Source organism: Thermobia domestica, chromosome 3, assembly GCF_964235325.1.
Source record: "Thermobia domestica chromosome 3, izTheDome1.hap1.1, whole genome shotgun sequence".
NCBI lineage: Eukaryota > Metazoa > Arthropoda > Insecta > Zygentoma > Lepismatidae > Thermobia > Thermobia domestica.
Window position 1 is genome coordinate 78,700,859 of NC_137456.1, and position 24,588 is coordinate 78,725,446.

At 36.1% G+C, this 24,588-nt stretch overlaps 1 protein-coding gene across 2 annotated transcripts in view; it reads left to right on the top strand.

The window, feature by feature from the left end:
* The window catches only part of LOC145680539 (uncharacterized), a 51,970-nt gene extending 28,466 nt beyond the window's left edge, over positions 1-23,504 (top strand). Inside the window, exons 5-9 of one of the 2 annotated variants that reach the window (XM_081751157.1) lie at positions 1,648-1,833; positions 3,288-3,543; positions 7,482-7,752; positions 15,609-16,332; positions 20,840-23,504. In XM_081751157.1, the coding sequence (XP_081607283.1) occupies positions 1,648-1,833; positions 3,288-3,543; positions 7,482-7,752; positions 15,609-16,332; positions 20,840-21,076 (1,674 nt within the window). In that variant the 3' untranslated portion in view covers positions 21,077-23,504. The remainder of the gene's footprint in view (positions 1-1,647; positions 1,834-3,287; positions 3,544-7,481; positions 7,753-15,608; positions 16,333-20,839) is intronic. The other variant, XM_081751158.1, reaches the window with a different exon arrangement.
* Positions 23,505-24,588: the final 1,084 nt, after the last annotated feature.

Below are 24,588 nucleotides of genomic sequence, written 5' to 3' on the forward strand. Positions count from 1 at the left end.
TTGTATGAAGGATGCCGTTGATAAAATTACTTTTCTGGTTCAAACAAAATTATTGCTATGTTATTTACAACTTATTTTTCACTTCTGGGTCATATTTGTAATTCTAATGTGATTTGTATTCATTAAAAAGTTTTTGATATTTCTTCGCTTGATTTGGGAGTAATGTTATATGTCCTGTCAGTAAGTATTGTAAGCTCTAAAGCTATTCCTAAGAACCTTTTCATGAGCATCCAAGTCTGATCTTTCTCATTTTTCGTATAAGCCGTCCTTGATTCTGCGGGATGATGTGCACATTTTAATGTTTGTCACTAATATCGTTCACCTCTGCTAGCCACCAGTGACCATCATATACACATCTCCTTTGTAAAATGTAATTTGTACAGCTTTTATAGTGGAATGAATTTCATATTCTGTATTTTGATAGTAATGAAGCACTTAAGATTTCTCTCTGACACAAGAACAAAACAATGAAAACTCTTTGTGCCAGTAATTGTCACACAGTTTGCAAATTCTTCAAGGAGTTTACTGTTGTGATGTTGAATGATTTCTTGTTATTGTGTTTAAATACAGGTATTGAAACAATCCAGAAGCCTCATAAATCAAGTATTAACAGATCGCTAATTTGCCAATTTACTATTTTATCTTTCAAGTTTTTATGAACAAAATGTCTCTCCTAAAATTCCTGAACCACGCCTCCTCCTGCACGCATATGTTTGTCAAAGAATGGTTTACTACACACTAATAAGGTCATGACATGCTATATGTTTCGGCACGTAGAGGCTATTCAAGTAAAAATAAGTAAAGCTATTGTTTTTATATTCACTATATCATCAAATTTATAATGTACTAACACACTTCGAATTAACTTAAGGGTAGTACGTTCCATAACGTATAACGTTCCATAACGTAAAATTAAACATGATCAAAAACGCGGATAACTATCAAATGCATGGACAAAAAATAAAGGAAATAACTGGATACTCAAGGTTTATTATTATTAACTTTCAGAAAGACTATTATTACATCTACAACGGCAGCCTTTGAGGTCAAAAAATGATGGAAGAAATGTGCATTTTTGCACGGAAACCATGTAGAGAAGTCTTAGGAAAGACTCTCATGAAACTCAACACTCTGTCTCTTATCAGTTCGTTGTGATAGTTGAAAGTTTCCAATACTCCCTCGTATGTCAAAATACATTCAACAGATAAAGCTGATAATGTGCTACTTCCTTGTGAAATGGTTAACATTTTTGCTTGATTTCGAGTTCAGTTCCCGTTGAAAGTAAGTTGTAGAACCACGCCTTACATAACCCTAGTGCTTAGAAAAGACTAACACTAAACAAACAAACTTGATTTTTTTTTCATGAAAACAAATAAGTAATCAATCCTTATAGGCATATTTTTAGCATAGTAATGTAGTTACCTAAGTCATAGGAAACAGAATGCGCCGTTGAATGATGTATATAAGTTGCGTATAGTTAATTTACTTTTCTTTATATGGTGTAAATATTACCTTCATAGCAGTATTTTCATTTGTGTATGTACGTATGTATGTGTATTGTACTAGTAGTTACTAACCTTACAAATATGTATGTTCTTTATCGTAATGCTTGTTGTACATGTACTAACATTCTTTTTTGTTAAACAGAATGATGAGATTAGAAGATTATTGTCCGATAAGGGATCTGCAGTAGTTACTAACCTTAAACAGAGAAATTTTAGGCTAGAAAAAGCTCTGAAAGAAAAAGAGAGTGAATTGAGAAATCTTCAGAGTGATATTAAAGCTACAAGAGTGTTCGAATATAAATTACAAGCAGAAACTTATTTTCAGGAGGTAAAATAAAAATGCTTACTGTTTGTGAGGCGCATATTGCACACTGTTTGGCACATGTTGCACTGTTAAAGCTTTGCTGCACATGCACAATTTATTTTGCCACTTTGAATGCGGTTTTGCTACTTACTGTGCTTTTTAAAGTAATATTTGACAACTGTAGAATAAAGATAGTTACTTCTATTTGAGCATGCTACAGTAGAAATACCAATAAATATTTTTATTAAACCGAATTGTTCCGATTTCCAATACAATTTCGACAGTATACAGTATAATCAAGTGTATGTCGGAAAACAGATATTCTCCCTTTTTCCTTCTATTTGATATTCATTGTACCCTTATTTCTCGTATGCTATTTCAAACAGCGTACAGAACAGTCACGAGATGTTAGAGAAAAAATACTTTTTCTATATCAAGGTAAGAGATGTATATATTATTACCTTCTTAAAGAATTCAGGGTTAATTTACAGAGTGGAGGCAAGCAAAACACAGGGAGGTTCTCCAAAGAAGCTAGAGAGCTCCTTCGTAACTAGGCGGTTAGCGTACTCGCCTTTGGCGTTTAAGACCCGGGTTCGATTCCCGGCGGGAGCTCATGTTCGGATTCCACGTTAATCAGTATGTCTCGTCTCATATAATCTTGTTACTGAAAGGGACGTTAAAATCAACTCAACTTCAAGGAAGCTAGAGATGTTTAAGATTGATTGAATTGGACATGATGACTCAGTGATAGTGGATGGATCTTAGTTCTATTTCCGGCCCCACGAGTTTATTCTGATAAATATTGTGTTCGTGGGTTCTCCCGTTTCCTCCCACATTCTCAGTCCACCATACTTCATAATCATTCACTTTCGTTAATTCATCTGTCTCTTCAGCCTAAAGAGCATAATCGTGGGGTAAAACTAGAAATTTCATTCCCTTTGAACACCAACCCCATATGAGACGTGAGCTTACAACTCGTGGGATTTGAACTTCCGCATGAACTACCACCAAGAATTGAATCCGTGCTGAAGACAAGTATTTCAAGTTGAGTTTTATTTAAAAGTATTCATTGACCTGCAGATGAGATTGTCAAACTTGTCTGATATTTTCTTTTAGATAACGAACGGGTGTACGCGCCAAAATTGAAAATACTCACATATCTTCATTGTCTGGCGAAGCATCACCTGTCATGTGAGTTTCTAAATTATTTTTTCATCGGAAAATAGTATTGATTTATGTAGAATTAAATAACTTTAATATGGCTTCGTGAGGGAAATAAAAAGAGCCACATTTGTCGCTTACGCCCCTTTGTTATGTAAGAAGCTTTGTTTTGTAGATGGACATATGTTTCGTTCTTCCATTAGTTCTTATTGAAAACAGAAATGGTGGTGCACGCTCGAAACCGTAAAAGAGTCGATAAGGTTACTAGAATAATGCAGTGTTAAAGTTCATATGAAAAAAGGCTTGTATTGTTTTAGGTGGTGAGGTTGAAGTCTCAACTGGTGAAAGCTCGAGAGGAATCAAAGATCTCAATTCTAAGTTCTTTCAGCGATGCGTCACAGAATGCAAATAAGACTCGATCAAACAAAAGAGTTCGATCTGTAAAATCTCCACAAAAGGATCTCAGTGAAATTATTGAGCTTCTTACGAAAGAGAACGAAGGATTGAAAAAGGAGAATGCAATACTCAAAGAAGATTTAGATAGGATTTTAAACGTAGATGAATCTATAAGGGGTAAGTACACTTTATCTGTTCTGATATCCATACCTGATCGATATGTTTATCATAAAACAGTCATAGTAATTTGAAAACATATTAGGGGAAAGATATTAATCAACATGTGCATCGATACCTTTTTCAATGAAGTTAATTTCTATAATTACGTATGACCATAATGGCTTGAATATAGTAGAACCACATCACTCCGTATTCAATATTTTGGTGGTATACTTAGATTGATTTGAATACCTCATGCAAGCATACTGAAAATACATTAATAAAAAAAAAAAAAAAGTGTCGAATCAAATTGAAATACAAAATATCGCAATACCACCACCTGTTTCCTATGTATGTCAGACCTTAAGGAGTCTTGCAACGGCACAGTTCAGTCTCGGGAGATGGTACAGTCCTGTAACGTTTATTTCCATTCACACTTCGTTATATACAGGGTGGAAGGGAACAAGACCGAAAAATTTCGGGAGGTGATTCTACAGCTAAAAGTAAGGGGAAAAAGTTTCAATAAACATGGATCCAACGCGGCAGCATTTTCAAGCAGCAGCCGTGTGACGTTTCTTCTAAGTGCAGTATCTGCCGAACAAATAGAGATATTGACGACGGGTCAAAATAATGTACAGAAAGTCATACCCTACCAAAATGATGGTGCAAACAGAAAGGAGCATAGCAAACTGAACAAAGGGACTCCCCAAATGGAGAAGGGGATTCACTAATTGAAATACAATAGGAGACGTGAAAGTGAATAATACGTATAATCGTAAAATGACCTGGTTGTGTTTAGCGTACATACTGAATGGTCAGTTAGAATGTACAAATGGGGATTCCCCACTGCAGCGTCGGGGAGCAATGTATACGACAGAATATACCACAATTACTCCCCGACGCTGCAGTGGGGAATCCCCATTTGCACATTCTAACCGACCATTCAGTATGTACACTAAATACAACCAGGTCATTTTACGATTATACGTATTATTCACTTTCACGTCCCCTACTGCATCTCATTTGGTGAAGTGCTCCGCGTAACGTAGTCGATAATGGTCTCGCCTTCTGTGCGAACGGTCACAGGTTCGATTTCCGGTGGGGGTACTCAGTCGAAAATGTGTAAAAAGCTTTTTCAGGCCAGCTATCCTGAATGAGGTTTTCCTCGTTCACACCAGGCACTTGCCGGGGTGGTATCAGGCCGCATCCTTCCTTCCCTTTCCCCGGAGAATGTACTCGCCGAGGAACGTCATCCCTCATACGTGACGGGCTAAATAGCCATAGATGCCGAAAGCCCGGAAAACTAAATCCTAATCATTTGGGGAATCCCCTTGTGCTCAGGGAGTTCACTCTGCTCTTTCTGTACGCGCTATTGTTTTGATGGGTATGACTTTCTTTATATTCTTTTGAACCGACGTCAATATCTCTATTTGTTCGATAGATATTGCACTTAGAAGAAGAAGCCCGGCGAAACGTCGCACGGCTGCTGCGCACGTTGGATCTATATTTATTGGAACTTTTTTCTTTGTTTTTAGCTGTAGAATCACTTCCCAAACGTTTTCGGTCTTGTTCCCTTTCACCCTGTATATATGTCCTAAGTTCGTTTAGATGTACTAAAGAATTACTTTAACGTAATTCACTAAACTATTCAAAATGACATAACACAGAATACGATATATGCGAATTTATGTATTTTTCGTAAATACGTTATCATTTATCATCTTAATTTTTACAAAATATCTTTTTTTTAAAACGAATATATCTCACTTGTTTTGTTTTCCAAATTATTTTATCTTTTTTACATTAAAATATACAAAATAATTATTTTTGTGTACTAGTTCTTTTCCTGTAGTTTACATTATCAATATGCTATTATTAACCAGCCAAATTCTAGACCTTCCGACCTAGCTTATGCTTTCTGTGCATTTTAACCCTTACGTTTATCACTGCTACAATTTTAACTTTTTTCTACTCTTTTATTTTATTTAGTTGTTTATTTGTTTTTTATTGTTATGTTTTATCTCATATATTTAATATTGTAATCTTCTTTCTGGTTTTCATTTTTCTTTCATCATTTTTTTTATTATATTTTACTCTGTTCCTCTCAGTATTTTATTGCGAGCAGTCGTGTGTATCGTGACGGGGACAAATAGCTTTGCTGCTGACGTCCTCAACTATAATCATTCATTCATTCAGTTACATATAAATTACCGTAATAAATTTGCAGAGTTCTGACAATAGTATCCCTTTATTCACTTCCCAGTAACTTATTAGTGTATGTGTAGGAAGCGGAGGGATTTTATTCCAAAAACATTAAGTAGGGGAATTCCTCGTCCTAAGATTTCGCATCCAGAACGACGCCCATATGAAATTTAAGATTTCCGTTATAAAAGGAAATAATACTTCCAAAAGAAAGACTGCAAAAATGTAAAGGTAGCCAAGAAGTTATGTCACTTTTTCACCCACCACCTTCGAACACCGACATGTCACCTAAGACGTACCTGGAAGATCAGAAATAGTCTCCATCATCATCGACATCGACGACCTTCTGCCAACGTTCTGGAAGGCCATGGATTCCATCACGGTATAATTTGGTGAGCTATAAAGCGAAGAAGGCATCAAGTGCGTTTTGCACCTCTGCTAGGGATTTGAACTGGCATCCTCTAAGTTAATTGTCCAAGGAATGGAATAGGTGATAATCGGAGGTGCAATGTCCGGGAAGTATGTGGATGCAATAATGTTTCCCATCCAAGGCGCAGAATGGTGTCCCGAGTAACCCTAGCAACGTGGGCCGTAGCATTGTCCAGTAACAGGAGGACCCCTTTGCGATTCAGAAGTATTGGCTCCAGAGTTTTGAGTTTTTGTTGAACACGGGTCAACTGCTGACAGTACACAGTTGAATTCGTGCTTTGACCAGCTGATAGCAGTTCCCGATGCACATGCCGCGAACAGTCCACCAAACTCACAGGAGAACCTTCTTCTGATGCAGTGCTGATTTCGGCTGTTTTGGAACCAGTTTATGGGATGCTAACCAGTAATGACGGCGCCCTGGAATTTTGTCGAGGACCCACTTCTCATCATATGTCAACACCCTGTCCAGAAATGGCTCCTTCCTCAGACATCAAAGAAACACAGGTGTCTGCTTGCGTTGCCTTCTGGCCCGGAGTCAAATCATGTGGGACCCATCGACCCAACTTGCAGTGTTTTCACGTTGATGGAGGTGCTGCTGAATGGTTTCTCCACTCACACTGAATTGTAGTCGCAGTTCTTCACGTGTCTGGCCACTGTTGCCTCGATTGCTGCCTGAGGATCTTCATTTTGTACATGTGTTGGTCTTCCGGTACGTGGTGCGTCTTCGAGTATTTCGCCATCGTCCTTAAACTTGTTAAACCACTGCTGTACAGTCCGTGTAGTCACGACACTCACCAAATGCCTGGCATATCTTCCGCCCCGCTGCCGCGGCGTTTGACTCCAGTTTGAACTCGTACAGCATACACGCCCTTACGAAGCTCTGTGGAGTCCTATGTTTACTCTGTTCTTACTGTGTAACTGAACTGCCTCAACCAGGTAGTATGTTGGAAGGTCACCAACAACTGACCTTCGCCTTATCAACTCATGGTATGAGGGCCAATTGAACACAGACCTCCACAAAAAGCGACAGAACTTTCTTGATTACTTTTATACATACTATTGTAGGCATTGCATATACAAGCCCAAGGCCGAAGGACAGGTTCATACATGCGTCTTGTTACATTGCTTTCCCATCAGTATATACGTTGTATAATGTTGAAAAATGTTGCGATACTTTATTGCGGCTGATGGTTTGTCATTACTAGATTTTTTTTGTGTCTTGATATATTTCGTTGAAAGAGAAAATAAAAAGGTAATTGCACTGATGATTCTGTATTCTTTTATTTGAAAAATTGCTAATCTTTCGAAATGTGTGTCTTTTGCAGGTAAATACGAAAATCTGAGTAAAGTTCGCTTGTTATCGATTATTGAGTCCTTAGAATTGGAGCGTAATCGAAAGGATTTTCCTCAGCTTCGTAATGGCGATGTTCCCCATGAACAGGTCGCATGTAACGGAGAAACTGGTGATGATTCATTTATTGCTGAACTGAAAAGTCTTGTGGGTGAATTGCACAAGGAATTAGAGAAACACAAGGAACAAGTCCGAAGACTGAAATTTGATAGGGAACACTATCATACTATTTTGTCTCAGAAGGAGTAAGCTATTTTTTTGTTTGTTTGTTTCTAACAAGATAGATTCCTATGACTAACATATTTGTTGGATAAATATATATATATATTGCTTAGAATTTATAAACTTTACGTGCGTTACGTTGCACCTGAAATATTACTTTGTGGTGTAAATAACCATTATTTATTTCTCATTGATATCAGACAAATGTATATGTAATTTTAGGAGTGTATAGACTTTCCTTACTTCTTTGTTTCATGTACAGCGGGCTCAAAAAGTGCTACCTTAAGGTACACTTACCCATACCAAACTTTGAAGGTCATAATCTTCCGAGTAATTACCTTATTTGAATACACATGATGAACGTGTAAGAAAGGTACGTATGTATTGTCACTTCATTAAGTTATTGTTGTTTGTTTTTAAATAGTGAAAAGTATTAAAATTTCATATTGGTATTCCAAATGTCTGTGAATCGTAACATTACCTTATTAAATAAGAGTTTCACAATATGTAAAGGAAGAAAAAAAAATTGTGAAAATCATTGACAAAAAATCCTTTATTTGATCAAAAATTTCTCTTAATCTATCTCTCCCTCAAGGAGCGAGACATGTCTCACAAATGTATTGAACAGTTGTTTGTTCACGAAAACTAAGAACAAGAAATATTTGATTTGAGTAGAAACATATATTAAGAAGGAAATGTTCTTTAATATAGGAGGCATTATACTGTAATAATTCAATTCATTCGGAACAGACATATCTAAACTGGCAAGCCTGGACTCGATCAGCCTTTAGCTCAATAATTGAACGAAAGACCGTGTGGATAGTGAGCTTGAGCTTTGACATTAGTATGTCAATACTGAACTGAATTGAAGTAATTATCATTACGGGAATTATTATTATTATTATTTACAAATGTCTCTGTTTCAGAACAATGAGTAAAAAACTTGGATCTTGACTTATTTTAAAATAAAAAAAATTACAATATATTTCTTTAATAGATACTAATTCTGTAATAAATAATATAAACAAAAACGATAATTAATTTCTTTTTGTAGAAAAAGCTCATTAAATAAATGTTTATTAGATAGTGGCTAATTCTTAACTTTACTACTACTTTTGTTGATGGAAATCAAAAGATGCGTAGTCGATGTAAGTAGTGCATGAGAGTTTATTGTTAATATATCAGTGGACAGGCTGCCAACGACATTTTTTTTTCTTTTTTCGTGTGTCTAGAAACTAACGAATTTCACAAAATAACCAAAGAAAAAAAGGAAATTGTGACATACTATTTATACCATGTTAATTGCAAGACACTATAGAAGTTGCGTGGCTAAAAAAATGGGAAGGCACTGTAACTCAGCGATAGAACGCTTACTAGGGTTGGAAAAAAAAGTTTTTTCTCTTTTTAAAAAAGAACAAAACGTGTTTAAAACATAAAAAAGATGTTCAAAATGTTTTAAACAAGTTTCAAAACTCACATGAAAAAAAGTTTTAAATATTTTGAACAGTTTAAAATATGATTTTAAACATATATTTCAAAATCGTGTAATAACTTATTTGTTAAGACTTTTTGCTCTTTACTTGCAGCCGACCTTTTAATTTATTTTTTTTTCAGACTACACTGTGTTGGGTACAGAATATTTCAATATAAATCAGTAATTCTCAACTTACTTCATATCACGACTCTCTTTTATTACACCCTCTTGCCAGTGACGCTCATAAATATTTTCTTGGTTGTAATAAGCTTTTTAGGTAGATTTTAAAATCTACCTGCTATGCAGGTTTCACACCTTGCATTTAATTAACGTATTTGGTCTAGGAATTAATTCGTGCGGGTGGACAAGTGATGGCGCAACGAACGGAGCGTCCCACAGTTCCGTGTATCCACACATGTGTTGCAAATCCCTGTCATCGCGTATCGTTCGTAGTATAGGGCAGTGGATTAAAGCGTCAACAGCACCAGTTTGTAGTTAAGTGAACATGGCGCAATTTGTGCCTGATAAAGTGTTTTTGCGGGGTGTCCTGCTGCATTACTTTAACATGCAGAAAAGTGCGACTGAAAGTCATCGTATTTTGGTGGAAGTGTATGGTGACCATGCTCTAGCTGAGCGAACGTGTCAGAAGTGGTTTGCACGGTTTAGAAGTGGTGATTTCGGCTTGGCAGACCAAGAGCGAGCTGGACAGTCAAAAAAATTTCAAGACGAAGAATTGACAGCATTGCTCGAGCAGGATTCGTGTCAAACGCAGGAACAACTTGCAACAGCATTAGGCGTTGATCAAACAACAGTCTCCAAACGCTTGAAAGCCATGGGAATGATTCAAAAGATGTCACATTGGGTTCCACATGAATTGAAAGACAGAGACGTTGAAAGACGAAAAACCATTTGCGAATTGCTGCTTCAACGACAGAGCAGAAAGGGGTTTCTGCATCGAATTATTACGGGTGATGAGAAGTGGATCCATTACGAGAACCCTAAATGAAAAAAGGCCTGGGTGAAACCAGGTGAACCAGGTCCATCACAACCAAAACGAGATATTCACTGTGCAAAGGTTATGCTGTGCATATGGTGGGATATGAAAGGTGTGGTGTACTATGAGCTGCTGCAACCGGGTGAAACTATGAATGGAGAACGTTATCGACGACAATTAATGCGTTTGAAGCAAGCTCTGGCCAGAACACGACCAGAATGGGAGAACAGACATGATAAACTTATTGTTCAACATGATAACGCTCGCCCACATGTCGCAAAACCGGTCAAAACCTATTTAGAAAATGTCGGATGGGAAGTTTTACCCCACCCGCCGTATTCACCAGACGTTGCTCCTTCGGACTACTACTTGTTCGATTGCATGAACAACGATTTGATTGGACAGCGGTTTACTTCTTCAGAAGATATCGAAACATGGGTCTCTGACTGGATCGCTTCCAAGGATGAGGACTTCTTTCGCCACGGAATCCGTACATTGCCTGACAGATGGGCGAAAGTGGTGGCTAGCGATGGACAATATTTTTCTTAAGGTATTTATGTATTTTGTGTTTGTACTACAGCTTCAATGTGTGCGTACCAACCGCACGAATTAATTCCTAGACCAAATAATTATGCATCATTGACTGTGGCATTCTTATCTTGACTTGTTAATCTTTTCCACGCTGCAGCATACACAACATAATGTTAATATTGTAAATTTATGAGCAGGGAGAGGGAAATTAGCCCTTCTATTTCCCCGTTCCATCAACGCCCTTGTCTAGTATTTGTCCTATGAAATTCTAGCCCATATCCTTTCACGTGGTTTTTGTTTTATTTATTTCGAACTCTTGATTACGAAGATACTACGTTTGCTGAGAAAAAATAAACCTTTTTGAAAATGGACTTGGATCGCTTGTGTTCTGAATGCCCATATCTACGAATATTTTAAAAGAAAAAAAAATAAATTGAAGCCAAATTTATTCTGCAATCCAAGTTTGTTCGAAATGCGTAAAATTAGTTTGTTTGGTTTGATTGATTACAATTTTGCAGCAGTAATAAGGCTGTATGAGACAGACCTTACTGTTTAATGTGGGATCCGAATCACTAATTTTGAAATTTTACGTTGGATCGCAGACAAAATCGATACAGCAAATTCTGGATGTCTCTCCTCTACCCTCAAAATTGAATGTTAAAAGACCGAAAATTGCGCTCTGTAGCGTGGCACATACATATAGGCAGACGAACTAATGTAGATCAAGTTGTCCCAGGAGCCTCACTGACTTCGGCAATGATGCGACAGTAATTATCACGCTTTAAGAAATAGTTACGCGAGCGACTGCCATACCTTACACTTTCTCGCTAGTCCCTTCAATACAAATTATGCCAGAGTGTAAAGTTTTTAAGAAAATTTAGAACGGAATTGGGGGAGAGGGACAAAAGTAATTCTTACCTGAAATTCCCAGTTGCATTTCAAGCATATCACTGACGTTAGAATCATCAGAAGCAATTTTCGGATCAAAACTTCTTGGGTTTCCAGTGTGTGGATTTTACATAATGATTCTCCGTTCGTTGAGAGAGACGCGGTGGCTCAGCGGTAGAGTTTTCACCTCCGGTGCTTGGGGTCCCTAGTTCGATCCCAGCTCGCGCCGTGTGGACTGTGGTGGACAAACACCGTGTTCGTGGGTTTTATCGGGGTTCTCCCGTTTCCTCCCACTTTCTTCATTCCACCATTTCACTCATCTCTGATCATTACCGTCTCCTTTAGCCTAAACGGTATAAGCGTGGAACGTAAAACTTAAAGATTTCATTTCATTTTATTTTCTTCATTCTTTGAACTAAACCAAGCATTTCTTACACGTTTTACAACGAGCTCATATGGTCGTTTTTTTTATAGATGGAGTTTGAGTTACTTTAGTAAATTTGCTCCAAATGATGTCTTTTTTTCTTCCCGAAAGCATGTTATTGCACGGAGACTGAGAACCAACGTGTACTGTATCAACGAATGCCTGCGATATTTTAATTTCAGAACCCAGTGTAGCAAAGTACCCATTGTTTGTTTTCTGAAACAACACAAAAACTTGTTTCCATGATAATTCCTGTTATATATATTTTTTAATAAGAGTTCTACAGTGGTCTGACCTTCGACTAGTCACAAGTTAACTGATAAGCATTTAAACAATACAATAAACGCTAAAAATAAGGGGGGGAAGGAAGAGATTAAATGAATTGTAGGTCACCACATTAACCTGCTGTAGCCACAAGAAATCAAAATATTCACACGCGAAGTAAATAGCCTTCTGAATGGGAGCATTTAAGATAATTTTCTTTCTCTGGCAATGTATATATATATATATATATATATATATATATATATATATATACAAAATCAGTTGTTTAAAACATGTTTTAATCATTTGTTTTAAACAAAACAACCCTGCTATTTACTTAAGAAAGCTATTGGTCACATGTTTTGTATTAGAAAAAAATGTTCTTACCTTGCATCTTAGACATGAGAATTAACTAGGGGGCGGAAGTTTGTGACCTTAAAAAATACAGATATATGACTAACAAAATGCCCTAATAATATGGAAAAATGACGTAAAATTGTGAAAATGATGATTAAATTCGTAACTTCGAAAGAATGCAGCAAACATACCAAATGATGGACATTGTGTCCGCAGTACCAGAAAAAATAAGGTAGCTTCAGTTGAAATACGTTAAGTTTGATTTTTAAGTGAAAGTAATCAGTATATATAAACAATTTAATGACTAAGACAAATACAGCAAATTATTCAGTTTAAAATGCACTTATTTCTCGCATCTTAGCGTACATTGTAACATGATGTATTTCCATGTCCTGCGTGTTATCTCATGTAAATCGTGTAATTATTGTTTAGAATTAACAAATTGTATATGAAAAAGAGCAAGAACAAAGACAATTAATATATTTTTCCTTTTCATAATATGAAATTTCTTTAGAATCATCATGATGTTTTATTCTAAATCGTAGTCAATAATCGTACAAAAATAATTATTGTAATCCTAAGTAAAAACTTGAGATTAAAACCAAAAGTCATGTCTGGCAGCTTTGTTCGCTGAAAAAAAGAAAAAAAATGCGCTGTTTAAGGTTACAAAAGTGACGGAGTATGTGTAACAAAAAATCACAATAACATTGTTTTCATACAAACAGTTGTGTTGAAGGTACTTAAATTAGGTTGCATGAGATAACAGTTATCTGTTTTCTCTTCGCATGTCTGTTCGATCAGGATTCAGTACGTGTTCGAAATTAGTGGATAATTGATGCATTCCCCTCCCAAATAAAGGTTGTATGAGTTTTGTGCAGGTTTATTTTTGGACGTAATAGATTATCTATTTCAAAACTATAACAGTGCAGAAGTAAATAACTTTATATATAAGAGAGAGAGTCAATGTTAATCAAACGTAAAAGTTTCGGATCATCTCATGAAATAAAAATTCAAAAGTGAAATCGATAATTATACTATAAAAATCATTGAATTAATATATACATAATATTAAATTAAAAAAACTTTTTTGCATGTATAAACGTAATAATGCGTATTTAGAATTTCTTTTAATTTAGATTATGTATATTTGGACGTTTCTAAATTTAAGATCATTCTCTGGATTTATTTAGCTTCCATGTAGTAGTTATTCAACTGTCTTTATGTATTTGCGCAGTCAGAAACCATATGAAGTATAGGTTGTAGGTATAAGAAATGATAGGTCCAACCTATACTTAGTATTGTTTCTGACTGTGTAGTCATGTCTTAGTCTATCCCTTCTTGTATGGTTTGTTCTGTCAATAACTTCTGAATGAATAAGCCAATTAGAATGTTGTTTTCAGTGGCTTACACCTTTCTTCTCATTATACTTCACAAAACTTGACTACATACATTCGCAATTTAATTGAAGTGATTTTTGAATATAGCTGTACAGATACAACATTGACATTAAGATAATAAATTGACTCTTAATATCAGAAGACAGATACACATCTTCGAAGATTTGCATTGACATATAAAAAGGTATAGAACCTGGTATATATTAATATTTTCAGTAATTGGAAAAATCTGTTGTTGTAAATCACGTATATATGTATGAGAATAGACCATTTATATTGAAACAACGCCCTTGTAACGTTTCAATTAATAGATGAAACTTAATGATATTTTGCTACATGAAAATATTGACAGGGAGATATTGTTCAAGGTATTGCGGAATACACCCGGTTAACAGTGTTACTAATTCAATAAAAAGTTATATGCTTTTAAATAGCACTACATTCGATTATTACATATTTCAAATCTAGATGTTAAACAAAAATATGCGATACCACATTTATTATTCAGTACTACAAACTGAGGGCGCTATCATAAACATAGGTAAACATCCAAATTTTGGAGGCCTTTGCAACAGTACTAACGAACGTGAGACAGACGTGTCAGTCCATATTGGAAGTACCTTAATGTTGAATACTATGACCAGGATATGGTGTATTTCTAAGAAGTAGGAACAAAGTTACAAGTGTTTGAAAATTGTACTTTCTTCAAAAGGTTTTACTTCCAGAAAGTACTTAGATAATTATCACATCGGTGGTTTCCAATAAACGTAGAGATCACAATACCATTTACAGCAATTCGGTATCTCAGTCAATTCTGGAGATATGTTGAACATTGCTAAAGTTTGCAACACTGCTTAAAATTACGAAATTACAGAACTTAACAATTACAAGTGCCGAAAGCTATTGCTGAAATATTATTCAAGCTGGCGGAAGAAATCCCACAACTACGTCATTTCAAGCAACATAATAATCTCTATACTAATGCCACATTGACTTGATCCCTAGTCTTCCGTTGCAAGCGCTGCTATCGGCTGAAGGAATTCCACTCACTTTCTCTCGCTTATCAACAGCTGATCCCTTATTGGCTCAACGCGTGGGTGTGTGAGGATGTGAGCTTTAGTTCGCATTTTTGCCACGGCTCAAGACATTTTGGCAGCACAATACCCATGTTGTTTTTCATATCTCTGGAATGGGTTGAGATAATCCCTGTAAACGGTATTATAAATGGTGAAGAAATAATTAGTAGAATAGTAACAAAATGCGAGTAAAGTAGAATATCAACGTGAAAAATCCATGAGTGCAATGTTTAACATAAACCTCGTCTCACTATGCCTAAAGGGCACTACTGTTTTAACAGAAAACCCAAATATGCAATACAGTATGTGCAATGAAGCTCGTGTGGTCTAGGATCGAATCTCTAACCCTGCGGCTGGTAGGTGAACGACTCAACTAATTTGACCTTTCCTCTAAAATAAGTGTTGAATAACAGGATGTTTTAAAGAAATTTCCACTACGTGCAATAATAATCTTGTTTTTTTCTTTTGTTTCAGAGGTGAGATCCAGTCTTTGAAACAGAAGCTTGAGAACTTGCTAAAGTCTAACAAAACTCCCCAAAGTATGGAAAGTAAGTCTCCAGCATCGAGGGAATCCCCGTCTCGGATTCCGAAGCTGTCGAGTGCAACAAGCAGCAGCAGTGAAACAGAATCTCCGAGACGAGCGCCACGGAACAGACCTTCTCCTGCGTCGCCTCCGAAGAGACAGTTGTTCCCAAGTACCAGAAGTAGTACATTGACTACAATGTCCCCTGATTCAGGCTCCAGTCCAAGAAGTATTCCTTCTCCGACAAGGCGGGTTTCGCCGTTACAACAATCGCGCTCGACTCCTTCACCACCAACGAAATTAAAGACTGCACCTAGTCAGTTGTCGCCGAATAGGACTGTTTCCCGAAGACAAGTCCAGTCACCCCCGTCAAAGACTGACGTTCCTAATAGGAAACCACCCATACCGTCCTCTCCTGCAAGGAAACCACTAGGAAAAGTTTCTTCTCCAACCAGAACATCCGACACTTCCAAAACACCTCCACGGAAATCAGCAACTCGTGAACCAGCATCACTCAAACGAAAGAATGTAGTCACGGATACTTCTGTAGCAGAGTCGTCGTCTCCACGACAATCAAGTCTTAGTGAGGACGAACGAAAGAAGAAAGCTGAGGAGTTACGAGAGAATTATGCAGCTAGGAAAATACAGAAATCATGGAAAAAGTATTGTGAAAAGGTGCGTAACGATTTTTAAAAAATCTTTATCATATAAATTCCCGTTTTCATCATCCTTCAAAGTTCAGGTGTGTACGAGATTTCAACACCAATGTTTTTTTTTTCTTTCTTTCTTCACTGCTGTTTTTGAAATCCTTGACCTTTTGCATCTTTATTTTTCTTCTTTCCACATCAGTTCGTATTTCATTTGCCAATTGTAACTTGATTTTCCTCTTGGCAACTTTCGTGTAATTTTATTATGTAGAAAATTTTCAGGTAAATATTTTCCCTTCATTCTTTTCTACGTGTTCATATCAATGTAACTTATATTTTTGCGTATTTATAACTCTTGATTGATTGTGTTTTTGATGAATCCACTTTTAACTCGATTTTTCTTGTCTTTCCCAAAATTTTTCGAACTAATCTCCGTTGTCTGAAGTCTGCTCAACCTTTTTCTCATCGTTTATTCGCAAGTCAACATTCTATATTGTTACAGATCGAAGTATATGTTATATAATAGTTTTTTAGTTTTTCTGGATATGATTCGATTCCATATTCAATTTGTATTCAATTTTGGTAAATCTTTCCTTATAGTCTCGTAATAAATTTTCGCCTGAACATCTTAAGGCTTCCAGTGAGGGTTTGTACTGTGAAAATCGTTACAAGACTTAAGATGTTTGTGTTTGCATGTGTAAATACTGTAAATACTTAATTGGAGTTCAGCGTCCCATTTCAGCACTTAAGCTACATTCAATTTAAGACATAATCCGAACTACTGTAATACGTTCAAATATCAAGGCTCTCTCACTGGAAATTGAAGTTGTGACCCCTTGAATGGATAAGTATAAAACTAGTTCCATTGTATTTAACCGCCTCAATGTAGTGTAAAAAGCACACTTAAAAATGTATCCACACGTGGGCACTTTTTACTTTGAGAAAAGCAAAAAGGTAATACCGCAAAAGATTTGTATCAGAAAGTGAGGAAATTCAAACATGTTTGGAAAACGTGTAAAACAAGTGATTATTTATCAAGATAGTTGAACACACAATTCTTAATTACTTACCTACAAAAACACCATATAAATTCATCACTTACCATAACTTAGTACCAGTGTTTTCTGTACAGCCGTTGTACTCGGTTGCCTTCCATGTTCTTAAAAAAATTAGTGCTAGCGTTCTTGGCTATCAGCCATCCCTGGCATATGTGTTCCTGTGCTCCCGACTGAGTCTGAGCTAAGCCTCGAAATGTTTGTCGAGTTATAGATAACCTCAAACATGTACCAGAAAATGAAAATCGGCAAAATGTGAGTCGATTTTTGAATGCCAAAATGATTTGTTTTATGTAAGTTCATTGTGGGCACGTTATGAATGAGATATTTATTATTGAATCCAGTGAAATAGGTTAAGATTGATAATATGTACCCTATATATATATATATATATATTCTTTCCTCGTGTATTCTATGTATGTCAGCAAAACGTTCTTTACACACTGGATGACCCTCGTAATCACGTTGGCTGCCATGTGTACGGCTCCTTCATGCAGCGCCTCGTGTATGATTTTCCATACACACAAATATATACTGCACTTTTTCACGTTCGCTCTATAGGTGTGTATGCTATTACATACATATGGTGTACAAGTCAAAATTTAATATCCACGCCGCGTGTATGCAAAACCATACACAAAGAAAATTATACATTTATGGAGTTAAAACAAAGGCAAAAACAAAGTATTAGTGGCGGATTGTTGCCCGTGGCTCACAGATGAGAAAGGTGAAAATATATAGTGGCGGTCAACGTGTTAAATATTCACAACGTAATATTGATAATTTGGCTAACATACAGGTAATGGACATTGAAACTGAAAATAGCATAGGAAGTTCGCGTGACTCACCAGAGCCATCTGGTAATTGTATATCGTATTTCTGGGCAATTAGTCACATGTGCGTGTCCTTGGTAGGTAATCCAGTAGAAGAGGTTCGTCTGTGAACGTCGAGTCGTGTTGTAGAGCGGTATAATGTGGGACATATCCGATTTCAAAAGATGATCATAGGGGTGCGTCTAGCAGGTACAATTGTATCTAAAACTGCAATATTTTGTGACGTCTGACAAGCAACAGTATCCAGGGTAGTATGTGTGTATATGAACAGGGAGGACGAACCACATCCAAGAAGAGTAACTGCAGGGGAAAACGGAAGTTGTCTGAAAGGGACATCGGGTTACTGACTAGGATTGTTGCACGACAAAGATAAATCACCGCAGAAGGGAATACATACCTTATATATGGTCTAGGAATTAATTCGTGCGGTTGGTACGCACACATTGAAGCTGTAGTACAAACACAAAATACATAAATACCTTAAGAAAAATATTGTCCATCGCTAGCCACCACTTTCGCCCATCTGTCAGGCAATGTACGGATTCCGTGGCGAAAGAAGTCCTCATCCTTGGAAGCGATCCAGTCAGAGACCCATGTTTCGATATCTTCTGAAGAAGTAAACCGCTGTCCAATCAAATCGTTGTTCATGCAATCGAACAAGTAGTAGTCCGAAGGAGCAACGTCTGGTGAATACGGCGGGTGGGGTAAAACTTCCCATCCGACATTTTCTAAATAGGTTTTGACCGGTTTTGCGACATGTGGGCGAGCGTTATCATGTTGAATAATAAGTTTATCATGTCTGTTCTCCCATTCTGGTCGTGTTCTGGCCAGAGCTTGCTTCAAACGCATTAATTGTCGTCGATAACGTTCTCCATTCATAGTTTCACCCGGTTGCAGCAGCTCATAGTACACCACACCTTTCATATCCCACCATATGCACAGCATAACCTTTGCACAGTGAATATCTCGTTTTGGTTGTGATGGACCTGGTTCACCTGGTTTCACCCAGGCCTTTTTTCGTTTAGGGTTCTCGTAATGGATCCACTTCTCATCACCCGTAATAATTCGATGCAGAAACCCCTTTCTGCTCTGTCGTTGAAGCAGCAATTCGCAAATGGTTTTTCGTCTTTCAACTTCTCTGTCTTTCAATTCATGTGGAACCCAATGTGACATCTTTTGAATCATTCCCATGGCTTTCAAGCGTTTGGAGACTGTTGTTTGATCAACGCCTAATGCTGCTGCAAGTTGTTCCTGCGTTTGACACGAATCCTGCTCGAGCAATGCTGTCAATTCTTCGTCTTGAAATTTTTTTGGCTGTCCAGCTCGCTCTTGGTCTGCCAAGCCGAAATCACCACTTCTAAACCGTGCAAACCACTTCTGACACGTTCGCTCAGCTAGAGCATGGTCACCATACACTTCCACCAAAATACGATGACTTTCAGTCGCACTTTTCTGCATGTTAAAGTAATGCAGCAGGACACCCCGCAAAAACACTTTATCAGACACAAATTGCGCCATGTTCACTTAACTACAAACTGGTGCTGTTGACGCTTTAATCCACTGCCCTATACTACGAACGATACGCGATGACAGGGGTTTGCAACACATGTGTGGATACACGGAACTGTGGGACGCTCCGTTCGTTGCGCCATCTCTTGTCCACCCGCACGAATTAATTCCTAGACCAAATAGAATCTGTGTGCACGTAAACGATCCGTCGATACCTGCATAAGGCTGACATCCATAGTATAGTTGCTATATCAAAGCCTTTCATCAGTAGTACAAAGGCCGCAAATCGAGTTCATTGGTTCCAGATACATAAAACCTAGACGTTAAATGACCTAAAACATGTCATACTCCGGATGAACCCGGCTATACTGTGTTGCAGACAACAGGGAGAATGTTCGCCTGGAGAAACTCCTCTGCTTGATATCCAGATTGCTTGATAACCACAGTCAAACATGGAGATGGATCCGTGATGGTTTGGGGTTCAATATCGTTGCAAACGTTAGGCCCACTAATGTTCCTAAACAGTCGTGTCACTGCCAAGGACTATAGGACAGTTCTGGGGGACCATTTACACTCTATGGTTGGAACACTCTTACCGGACGATGGTGCATGCAGGTGGAATATTTGCATGGCCCGCGCAATCGTCGGATCTCAACATTATTGAGCGTGTATGGGGTTTGTTAGAAAATCGAGTGAGAAATATTTCCCTCCACTACGTGCACATGCTGAACGTGTCACTGCGCTTCAAGGGGAATAACTGAAAATCCCTCTGCAAATGGTGCAGGACCTCTATCAATCCTTTCCAAATCGTGTTGTTGGCCGCTGTACTGGCCGCCAAAAACATCCCAGCACCTTATTAAATACAAATAATTGCTTTCTACCAGGTGTTTCAGTTTGTGTCCATCACCAGTATATTGCAGTAAGTAGAAAACAGGATCATTATCCTTTCAGACTTTTGAGAAGGTAATTCCATAAATCTGATTCGATTTCTTATTATTTCTATTTATTTATTTATTTATTTATTTATTTATTTATTTTTAATAGTGGGAACTCATTTCTGTGACAATCTGAATTATGAATAAAAGTTCTTTGTATTAGCGATTGTTTACCATGTTATATATTTTCATTTATTTTTCAGCATAACGTGAAATTACGAAGAATACTTCGATGCCATGTAATACGGAAGCAGTATCTGGCAAATGTGATGCTTGCTGAAATTCAGGGAAGTTACAAACCACATGAAGGTACAACCGCGTGTGAGTCAATGCCACTTAATTTTCCTTTTCCTGAACAACTACACAATATTATAAAGAGTCACGTCTATAGAAAACGACTTCTGAAAACACTTGCAAATTTCACTACTGATGGTTGCTGATTTCTACTAGGTTTAGAAGGGAATACTGTCTTTTTCTTACAAAGATGCCGAAACTTGCACGCATTTTTGTTTGTAAAATATACAACGTGTTGAGCTCAACAAGATTAAAGATACACTAATTGCACTGCAAAGAAGACAATACTAGTTTATAACTCTATCGTTATACCGTTTAATGTCTTACTTGGGATGTAATTCAAAGTTATTTACATAATTTTCTTTAACCATTGTTTACTCAGTTTTGTTTTATTGTTACGGGAATAGACGCACAATGAATTACAAGCGAAATATATATAATTGTTGTCATATATATTGCTTGCTACGCTTCTATCATTAATGGCGAGTAAAATAGAAATTTTCATTCAATGCCAAGGCTACACTTCAAATAATTATTTTGATCATTACATGAGTTAATAATAGAGTTTAGAACAGTATTTTACAATTCCTTAATTGTTTAGCTATCTTTGAACTTTCTTGTGTCCTTTAAGGTAGTTTACCAGTTTATTGAAATGTGCATATCATCGTAGGAAGTTATAGGGTTCAGTGAATTAAATGAGCATGTTTTAAAAACCACAGCGTATACGTTTAAAATAGAAATGTTGGTATATTGTTAATAACTCTCGTGTCGTGTTAATGAAGGTAACAAATGAGAATTCGCTTGAGTCGTCTTGGGGAGTAAGTACTCTTACGGAGGCAAAGATTATGGCTATTTTAAAGCTTAGATTAAAATGGAAATTTGACAATACTCTAGAATGTTGTTTGCTCTAGAATGTTGTTTTCCTAATTACATATTAGTATAACCGTAAAGAAAAGAAGTGTTGAGTTGCTCGGTAAAATTAAATACTGTTTGAAACCGTATTTTAAATCTTAAATAAAGGAATGTAAACAGTAATTGTGAAAAGCTAAATACATTGCGTTTATAATAGATTAAGAAAAGCATAAATTGACTTTTTGCCTAGAGGTCATTGTGAGCTACGAATATTTAGAAAGAAAACAAAATATCAAGAACAGAGTATCTTTTCGCAAATCACTGAAGGTAAAACGGTAGCTTATTCTTAGCCATGATTTCTAAAATGATATTCTTTTTGACAATGATTCTATATTAGTCATTAGTTTTCTCTTCTAACTTGTAAAAAGATTCTAAAAAATCTATGGGCTTTCTAAAGGAAGGTTCATAATATGTATATTGTGTATAGTTGAAGTAAATATAAAGGATAATCACGAATAAATACAATTAGGAAGTTTTGTATGAAGTGTATGTATACTGTTACTATAAAATCCTATTAATAATTTTCAGCAAAATGTAAATAAAAAGAGTATGTTTTTATCAGTACGCAATAGCGATTGAATTGTTAAATTTGGATATTCTTAAAGCTAAAGATTGGTTTCATGACATGTTATAAAAGAACAGATAAGATTGAAAGCTCTAAGACCGAATAACATTACAATTTTCATTAATGTACGAAATGAAAATATAATGAGTAAAGTCAATATGTTCGTCAGGTGTATTCACCTTTTGGCATCGTTTTTATATTCTCTTCTCTATCCTTCCTGTTTGTAACGCATTGCATTGTAAAAATTTTCAATTCAAAATAAAGTTTGGCTGTTACAATTTGTGTGAAATACAGAAATTCAGAATTATAATAATTAAGAAGAGTGATGAATGAAGAATAAATGTTCACGGTTGTATCTTGAGAGAGCAATATATGTAACGTTACCATAATTAAATTTGGAAAAAAATACCATTGCAATTCATTGATTGCAGTTTGCCATATTTTACTGCAAGGATGCAGTAAATGTCCATTGTTCGTCCATTTCTGTCAATGCAATGAAAAGTATTGTAATAGCACTTGGTCCATTTTGTCTGTTATACGCATAGATTTTTTTCTTTTCCTCCAATATATTGAAAAAAAGGCAATGAAAACTTCTTGTTACGAATTTGTCGATTGATTCCTGTTGATTTCGTTTGTAATGGACGTACGTGAAAGTAACTTCAAAAATCCTAGGAAGTTACACGTATTATGCAGCTTACGTATTCGAAGAAGTTAGATCGAAAGCAGGTTAATTATTGAAAAGATGGAATGTTGAACGGGTAGAATATATGAGAGCTATTACAGTCTCGTTCGTAACTTGGAGTCTTACCAGCGTTGGGAAAAAGAAATGAACTGAATTATATTTTTGATAAGAAGAGTTTTGAATGAAAGAAAGAATAAAAACTGTATTATTAAACAACAAGGTAAGGTTGCATCTTATGTTCATCTTGTTTACATAAATTCGTTATTGTAAATGTAGATGATAATGATCATATTACTAACATAATATGAATTTTGAAATTGTCACAGTTCGTAAATTGAATTTCTGTGGATTCATTCTAGTTTTGGTCTAAGAATATATGCAAATAACGCATTCTACCTATATTAAAATAATTTACCTGTTGAAGCGTTATATTAATTATAAACCAGTGCGTTATTTCGTTCCCTTTTTATGCTTCCATCAAAGTAAAAAGAAAACGAAAAATTCCAGTGAATTAATACAATGCTTCAATGGGTAAATTATTTTTATTATTTTATTGTTAGTATTAGTTTTACTGACGATCTTTCAACTCTTCTTTCACTCATATTCATATTGAATAGCTGAAACAAAGCTTGTTGAATTCAAGAGTTTTATAATATCGCTATGCGAAGTATTGAAATATTGAATATAACTAATGCTCGCAGTAGAGTTTTAGCAAAAGGTATTTTTCATCACAAGGCAAAACTAAATGTGGCTGCAGGCATGTAAAGTAAGTCTTGAGTAGTGTATGGTAGCGTGAATAGAACGAAGTAGGGATTTTGAGCCAATACCCCCTGCATATCCCTCTGTTTTAAGTACTGAACATAGCAAATATGCTATGGGTTGCCAAATAATGTACAGATTTGAATTTGAGTGATTTTCATTCCTTCTAATTATGTGTCATTTATTGATTCAATTCGTTTGTTTTTTAATGTCAGAAATTTTGTATTCATGAAATTGTGGTGTCTTACTGTACATTGATTTTTCATATTTCTCTCAATGAGTGTGACGTTAAAGTATTGGGAATTGTTTTTCACTTAGTCATAAGCGTAAGTTGACCTATACGTTTGGAAAGCAAAATGTAATCGTCAGTAAATTTGAATTCACCTGTTACTTAGTTTTGTAGGTAACGACAGAATGTTTATGATTGCCTTACTGACCCATCTCCAAATCACACCTGTTTACAAGTAACTTTAACAGTTAACTTAAATAAAATAATGATAACATTATTTTCCTTTCATCAAATGTTTCGGGATAATTTCTCTCACCTCAGGATTGTATTTGATGTGATGCACTGTATTTTTGGATTAGGGGAGAACGAAAATGGGCTAATAATGCGAAACGATTATGAAATATCTTTAGGATATTTTGGGATGAATCTTGTGAGGTTAAATCATTTAGCAATAAATTAATAATAATAATAATAATAATAATAATAATAATAATAATATGAAGATGTGTGA